Source organism: Atheta coriaria, unplaced genomic scaffold (assembly GCF_025399875.1).
Source record: "Atheta coriaria isolate IRGN ID8LTWV9N9 unplaced genomic scaffold, Caltech_Dcor_3.1 hic_scaffold_4_pilon, whole genome shotgun sequence".
Classification (NCBI taxonomy): Eukaryota; Metazoa; Arthropoda; class Insecta; order Coleoptera; family Staphylinidae; genus Dalotia; species Dalotia coriaria.
The window spans coordinates 477,309-485,460 of NW_027045446.1; the positions used below are offsets into that span (position 1 = coordinate 477,309).

The 8,152-nt window shown below is 38.0% G+C and overlaps 1 protein-coding gene across 1 annotated transcript; it reads right to left on the reverse strand.

Annotated features, from left to right (window-relative positions):
• Window positions 1-218: 218 nt before the first annotated feature.
• LOC135790727 (neprilysin-2-like) lies at window positions 219-7,685 on the reverse strand. Its single transcript, XM_065300993.1, has 8 exons — window positions 7,427-7,685; window positions 6,458-6,981; window positions 6,155-6,316; window positions 5,877-6,091; window positions 5,666-5,818; window positions 4,762-5,144; window positions 4,356-4,603; window positions 219-1,744 (listed from the first exon to the last, which is right to left on the reverse strand). The coding sequence occupies exons 1-8, from the start codon at window positions 7,509-7,511 to the stop codon at window positions 1,406-1,408; spliced, it is 2,109 nt and encodes a 702-aa protein (XP_065157065.1). The 5' UTR covers window positions 7,512-7,685; the 3' UTR covers window positions 219-1,405.
• Window positions 7,686-8,152: the final 467 nt, after the last annotated feature.

Here is an 8,152-nt window from a genome sequence, read left to right on the forward strand (position 1 = left end):
AAAAGGGATAAATAAGATCTGATCGCTGCGTCTTAATCTACGGACTATGCTCTATAAGATAGGATAGTTAAAACTACGATTCCCTTCGATTTTTAATTGCAAAGATCTTTAAATTTTTCTAAAAACATTTTTTCAACATTTAATTAGACATTTTTTACATTTTATTATTATTTAATATTTGACAAAATATTAAAAATTTGATATTGTATGAAGATGGAACAATAAATTCTCTTTAAAATGACATATTAACTAACCCTCTACGACTTCTACTTAAAAAGATATTCCAATTTTTCTAAAACATTTTTTCTTTTCTTAATTAAAACTAGTGTAAACTCTCCCCTAACCACACGTGCACGTGCTCGTGACAAATGAAGCAAAAATTAACCACCACCCATACCTGATACACTCTTGATAAGACACGCTTGCACTTTGCACCCCTACGGATATTTTTAGTACGTTTAGCACCCTCCACAATCTTCCCCGTCAGTGATTCCTACATTTTTGTTTGATTTCCAGCAGCACCCCAAGCGAACAGCTGTGAATAAACGGTAGGGGATGATGTGTCGCATGATTATGTGTGTTTTATCGTCAATCGAGATAATTAAATACAACTTGGGGTTGCGGAGGTTATGCCGAGAGTTGTGAGTTGTCGCATCTCAAGAGGGTCACAAGCATCGCGGATTCCCCCTCGCTTAAAGCTTAACAGCGCCATAACCTCACTTTCGCTTAGCGCAGTTGTGTGTGACAAACACCAGATACTAGTAATAAAAAGAGGTTATGTTGTCAGCGTTTTAATTTCTCTTTTCTCTCTGTGCGGCATTTGATCTCTGATCATTTACGAAAGTAAACCGAGAATAGAGAAAATAGAGAAAAGATATAGACGTAAAGCGAGCACTTGCATGGCATGCACTTAATTCGGAGGCGGTGGAGGCGGCAGTAGTATTCGTATGCTATGCTGGTGGTGGCGGCGGCTGGCGTGCGCTCCCGTCGAGTTTTAATTGGCGAAACTTTCCGGTCACTTGCTCCGCACCGCATTCCGCGACATGCACACGCCGCCTCCGCCTCTGCCGCCGCCACAGCTGATGCTGATGAAAAACATTCGCGACTTAAACTGCGCTAAAAGCGTTTCTGCATTCATTTAATTAAAACGTGTTTAAACAACCGTGCCCGTTATCATGGGGGCGGTCAGTTGGATTTAAATAAATTTTACCAACTGTGAAATGTTTTTTTTAATCTTATACATAGCAAAAAACAGAGAAAACTGAGAAAAAATAAGTTTTTACTTTGATTAATTTTTTCTTCTTCTTGTTTTCGTTGCGGTTCATTAAAGACGTGGTTAATTAATGACGCCCTTTAACATAATGAGCCGGCACTTGTCCGCCGCCGCCGGGGGTGGGTTCTTGGACTACCACAGCGCGCATTTCTCCGCTGGATGCATGTAGGTATCGATCGGGCAGCGGAAGTCTTCCGCAAAGTCCTCCGCGTTTCGCAGCGGGCCCACGACGCGCAATTTCGAAATGGATCGTGCCGATTGTGGCGGCGGTGGCGGCGGTAGCGGTGTCTGCTGGCGGTGGCATTCGTCCATCGCGCTTGCGATCCAGTACAGCTGTCTAGTGGAGTACTGGAGTCCTGGCAGGCGTCCTTCTGACTCGTGCGAATCCAACCAGGATATGTACGATTTGTATGCGATTAATTTACTGAAGAGCACTGCGACGTCATCTAGTTGAGTTTCCGATGCATTTATCTTAAACAATCAGTAAAATTAAGATTCAGAATTAAATTATTTGGTTTTAGAAAAAAAAATAGGAGAAAAATTTGATTTTGTTTGGTTTTGAAAAGAATTTGAAGAAAAATTTTATGTAAAATTTTATGTAGAATTAGTTAAAGAAAAAATTTGATAAAAACTTTGATGCAAAATTAGTTTAAAAAAATATTTGATGAAATATTTGATTTAGAATCTGTTTTAGTAAAAATTTGAAGAAAAATTTTATGTTGAATTTGTTTTATAAAATATTTGATGGAAAATTTTATTCAGAATTAATTTTAGAAAAAATTCGAAGAAGAATTTGATTTAGAATAAATTATTTTTAGTTTCAGACAAATATTTGAAGAAAAATTTGATGCAAAATAATATTTTAGCAGTTTTAGAAATAAAATTTGAAGCAACAGCATTTTTGCTTTGGTTTAAAAAAAAATGAAGTAAAATTTGATTCAGAATTACTTTTTGAAATAAATTTGATAGAAAATTTGATTTAAAATAAGTTTTTTGTCTGTTTTAGAGAAAAATTTGAATCAAACTCTGCATTTTTCTGTATTAGAAAAATATTTGAAGAAAAATTTGACTCGGAATTAGTTTTTGTTTAGTTTTCGACAAAAATTTGATGGAAAATTTGATTCAAAATAAGTTTATCATTAGTTTTACTAAAAAATTTGATTCCCGGTTTAGTTTTAACAAAAAACAAATTATTTTTCTCAAAGTTCCTAATAAAAGCCGGTTAACCACAGAATTAATATTTAACAAAGCTGGTCCAGTGATACAATTACAACCGGCGTCTTGCCTTAGGCGGAAAAAAGTCCGCAAGCCGTAGAAGTGGTAAATTAACCCACTGAATGTGTAACGCGAGACGCAGTAAAATATTAATTGATGGCATTCGTTGCGTCTGCAAACAAAAAGTTGCCGCGCCGGTTGCGAATCGCAGACAGTGAAAAACGGAATTAGCGCCGCCGGTTTTTCGCTTTTCGGCGTTCACACGAATGTGCGTGCACAATGAATTTAAACGTCGCGAGAGCCGCGCGTGTCTAACGGCGCGCATTTAGATTAAAGTCATTAAAACGGAATTAACTCGACTCGGCACACCGTAGCGCAGCCCAGCCCGCCGCGCGAGAGAGAGATTAATTCGCTAAAAATTTCTGGCGGGCGCGCGGTGTCGCAGTGTGGAGCGTCGTTTTCTATTATTTGAGACGTTTGCTTTCGCCGACCGCAATCATCGCCACGCTAGGGCGTTCAACGTGTGCGCGCTCGAAAGAGATTGATTTATGCGCGCCGCGAAATTAACATGTTGATGCTCGTAATTTATTAACGCAAGCCTGCCGTGGAGGCAGCGGGCAAATATTGGATTGTGGGTCATGCGGACTAATTAAATATTTTATTGAATTACGAAGACTAATTTACCATTGCAATGAATATTACATCTTTGAATTCTTAAAAAGTAACCAGATCTTGTTTTTTGAGACTTAGAATTTTTTGAGACTCAGAATAAAAATTTTCGAATTTTGATTTTTTTTACTGAGATTTTTTTTCTCATTTCAAAAATATTTTTGCCGCATTAAAATTTTTTAGTCGTAGAAAAAATTTTTTAGACTCAGAATAAAAATTTTCAGACTTAGAAATTTTTTTCTGACTGAGATTTTTTTTTTCACATTTCAAAAATATTTTTGCCGCCTTAAAATTTTTTTTAGTCTTAGAAAAATTTTTTTAGACTTAGAATTTTTTGTCAGACTTAGAATTTTATGTCAGACTTAGAATTTTCTTCCTAAAATTGTTTTTTCTGCAAAAAACCTAAATACAAATAATTTTCCCCCTAGTGCATTGACCGTTGAGCGCGAAAAACATAGCGAGTGAGTAATCTCGTAAAAAGAAGACACATACTCGACGCCAGTGACTTTTATTCGCCGATATAAAATCCGAATTAGCAATAACAGTGTAGCGCCAGTTAGGAAGCGCTCGTGTATGGAAATAAATTTCGTTTTTCTTGCGATAGCCGGATGGCTTTAAAACGCAGACGCACGCCGCTCCCCGAGTTAAGTTATTTTGCTATCCGGGCGCGTCCGGACGTTTCCTGATTTATTTTATGATTATTATGAAGAGCGAGAGCAACGCCAGCACTGGCGGTAGCGGACGTGACCGAGCGACCTAATAGAAGCCGCCGTCGTTGCCATTAAAAAGCCGCAATTAACATAATTCGTTTCTGCTTGCCCGGCGCCTCCACAATTCGATTTTTCTCTTTCAAAAAAGTTTAAATTTACAAAAAATCATATTAAACACCTAAAATGTTATTATAATTTATAAGTTTTGTTGCTAAAAGTTTCGAATTTGTTTGAATGTGCCGCTTTTAATGTCGTCGTAAAAGTTACGTTCGTTAATATTCGCACTGGCTGTGATTATAATTGTCGGTGGGGAACGTGTTAACATCGCCGTTTCCGCGTTTCTACTTCTTGCACTCGGTGCGCGCGTTGAGTATTTTCCGGAATTCCTGCTTTCGAAATGTAGGGAATGCATAATGTGGCCGTACACACGTTGCGAAATTTAATTTTGCGTAGAAACAGATTTTAAACGTAAAAAAAACGCAACTTACATTAGGGCCGAATCCAGGCACATGAAATTGTTCATATTGTTTAGTTAAACAACGTGTTTTATTGTCATAATTGAAGAGACTTTGTGAAGTTGACCATTCGCGGAGTTCACCATGAGAATCATAACGTCGTCCTTCGAGGAAAACTTCCGATAGTTGATGGGCTATCAGCGTTCCCAGAAGACCAAAGTTCATGTACATGGGTCGTGATGCATCGATGTAAAATGGTTGGAGATAATCAGATGGCAGCACTGGAAAATATATTTAACTTTGTGTTATTGCCCGGCGCCTCCACTTTAAAAAAAATATTTTTTGTAATTTGTGTGTTTTTAACTTATTAGCGTCTAGACTCGTGTCCAAACACTAAACTAAATCGCTGATTGTGTGGAATTGTTGTAAATTTGCATACCCAAGTAATTATTTATGACCGAATATTCTATCTCTCGATATTCGTGCTGAACAACCGGCTGGCGTAGCTTGCGATACTTAATGTCGGCGTTGGCCGCCTGTAGAGCCCTCAGGTTGGCCACGAAGCGGTCTTCGGCAAAGTCGAGGCGCTCGTAAACTTCCGGCCATGTCGGCGGCGCGTCCGGTGGCGCGTGGGCGACGTAGTCTCGAACACTCGCGAGCTTTTCGAGCGCCACACGCCGCGCGTCTTCGTCCAACCAATCCAGTTGGTCGGCGGTGTTAATAAGCTGCTTCCGGATTGCGTCTACGACTTCTTTAGCGGCGCGTTTCACGTCATCGGTTACGTATCTATGCACGTAGCATGTTTCCACTGCGTCTTCCATTCTAAAAACAAAAAAAATTAAGAAAAATAACAAAAAAATAAAAAAAATTGAATTTTGATTGCAATTATCTCGGAAAATGAAAGTGATAGAGAGGAACGGAAAAAAGAGTCTGAATCTACGAAAAATTCTTTATAACTTTATAAAAAATTTATGGAAATTAGAAGAATAAAATGAGTCGAAAATAAAGAAACAAAAAGTGGAAAAATGAGTTTTTGCTCTTTTGCAACATTTTTGATGCCAAATATCTTTTAAACCAAAATAGATAGACACATACGGATTAAAGAATATGAAAGTATATAAAATTATTTATAAGATGAAATAATAATATTTATTAATTTTGTAGCATAAAGGTGTCAAAATCCTGTCTAAAATTACTAATTTGTAATATTTTTCATTTTTTCACAATTTTTCAATTGCAAATATCTCGTAAACTAAAGACGATAGAAAAGAACGAATTATGGATTCTGAATCTAGACGAAATTCTTTATAAGAAAAATGATTAATAATAAAAAATTAATTTACGTTTTGCGAATTAATCTTGAGCAAATCTCACGACGATTCCAGCGTGAATGAAACTTTGGAAACTTTGCGAGTCGCTCATGTAAGCCTCCCTTTTCGATGAAATAAGGTGCGTAGGTTTGTACAATACGCCAGCAGAGGTAATTCGCCAGGATTCTAAAACACGACATGATTATTTCATGCGTCGGGCAAAAAGCGTAAGCTGTGTGCGAACTTTTTCGGCGTTCGGTGGAGCAAATCGATGAGACGTTTGAGCTCGTCGACGTTCGGCACATTGACAAACTCGTCGGCGCTTAATTCCAGCCCGGGACCGAGCAATTCGTTGATGTAAGCACGCCAGGACAAATTTGGGACGTCGTGTTGCAGCTGAGTTATCGAACGCGGATTAAAAACATTTATAGCTTCGTTACTTCTTGTCGCCTGACGAATCTACACACAAAAGTTCAAATTAAACTTGTCGCTATAAATTACGCTGAGTTATTGGTTACTTTTTAATTGTTCAAGAAACTCCATAATATCGCGCAAGTCGCGTTCGGCTCGCATGCGATCCACGCCGAAAAACAGTGCTATTTCCAGCGAATATTCGAGGAGTAACTTCTTATCGCTTTCGGTATTGATTCTGGCATCGTCCAAATAGTCATTTGATATGCGTATCTTTACATAACAAAAAACAGAGTAATAACTAATCAAAATCGGTGGAAAATTGATCAATAACATCAAATTTCTCCAAAAAATGTGTAAAAAACTTAAATTTGTGATGAAAAATTGATTCAAAATTGATAAATGAATTTTTACCGAAAGAATATATTTTGTAATATCATATTGATTGGTCTGAACGCTGGTTTGAATGAAGATATCCTCAAGGATGCCGTTGCGTGCGAGATGGTGCACGGTGGTGATCCAATCGAAGCGGTCCTCACGCCAATTGCCGCGTTCCAACATTGGCCAGCCGCCGATATCCCGGAGCGCAGCCCTAATCCCGTCCGCCGTCACGCCACCCAAGACGGTGAAGGTCTCGTTGCCGGTCGGTTCGTGCATGCACGAGCGGTAAAAAGTTTTAATCTTCGACAGCGTTTTTGTATCGTACGGATTCGGCGGCTCTTCGATCATGTCCCTGACGGCGTTCGCTTTCGCGTCGTCGGAATTGTCCTCGTTTTCGTTGTACGCGCGTCGTTTTTCACCTTGTGCGAGCAGCCGGCGTATGCCGCCGCACGCAAAGTCGTAAAAATCCACGCAGGGATCTACGGACTGATCTAGGGTTGTCATTAATTCATTTGCGGATTGGACACAACGGCGGGAAGTGCAAACGTCTTCAGAAGCTAGAAAATTATGGAAAAATTGGCGAAAATATTTTAAAAATTAAAAATTTTTTTTTAAAAAAGTCAAAATTTTATGAAACATTGTTGAAAATTATGAATAAGTGTTTCAAAATAGTTTGAAATTACTTAAAACTGGTCATAACTTAATAAGAAGTGACCACAATTTACTAAAAAGTGATTGGAAAAAAAATTGATCAAAAATGACTGAAAAAATGAACAAAAAATGATCAAAAACTTATCTTAAATTGACAAAAACTATGAAAAACTATTAATAATTCTTAAATAGATATATATCCATTCAAAATTTGGTCAAAATCGATTAAGAACTAAAGAAAAAATGACAAAAACTTGGTCAAAAAACGTCTAAAAAGTGTTAAAAATCCGTCAAACAAAAAACAACAAAAAATCATCCAAAAACCAACAAAAAAATATTTAAAACAGTTACTTGTATAGATAATGAAGAATAAAATCGCCACAGCAAAAATGGTTGCGGTCGCAAGCGCTGTGAAAAACATGCAACGTTTCTCCATCTCGCGCCGCTCCCGACTCAGTCGCCTGACCGCCTCCAGCGTTCCGCAGTTTATACCCTGCGTTTCCCTCGACGCTTGCGATAAATCTTCACCTCGCCTTTATTCCCTTCTTCTATTCGACGATTTCTCCTCTTTGCTTTTTTTCTCTCCTCTTTTTTCCGTGTTCTGCGGCACAAATATTCAAAAGAAAACAACACCTTCAGATCGCACTGATAACAAACACAGCACACAATGGACACGTCGCCAAAGATCACACAAATGAAATAAATTACTATTTGTATTCACTCGTAAATTTCACGGAGAACAAAAGATGCGTTTTTAATTGTTGCACTGCGATGTTTTAGTGGCTACGCGTTGACGAGTTCAAACGCGTCTGACTGTAAACTGGTTTTTATTCGAGCGTTGCGACATCGTTAATTAATTGTTAATTAAAGACGACAATTGTTTGTGCGCTGTGCGGTGTTGTGGGTGTAGGTGTACGCGATGAAGACGTGTAGGTCAAGGCGGGCACTGGTGACTCGACATCCGGATTGAATCAAGTGTAATTTAGCTTAATTGAAACATTTATCAAACTGTAAAACAAAAAACAACACAAATGTTTTTTATTTTTAAATTTGTTTGTGAAATTTTTATTTTTATTT

What these genes read in the sequence shown, in the direction of transcription:
- LOC135790727 (XM_065300993.1), bottom strand. Translation starts at nt 7,511, where the DNA reads ATGGAGAAACGTTGCATGTTTTTCACAGCGCTTGCGACCGCAACCATT. An exon ending in TGGAGTTTCTTGAACAATTA is followed by an intron (nt 6,092 to 6,154) that starts AAAAGTAACCAA and finishes TTTTGTGTGTAG; the next exon opens with ATTCGTCAGGCGACAAGAAG. An exon ending in GGTCATAAATAATTACTTGG is followed by an intron (nt 4,604 to 4,761) that starts GTATGCAAATTT and finishes TATATTTTCCAG; the next exon opens with TGCTGCCATCTGATTATCTC.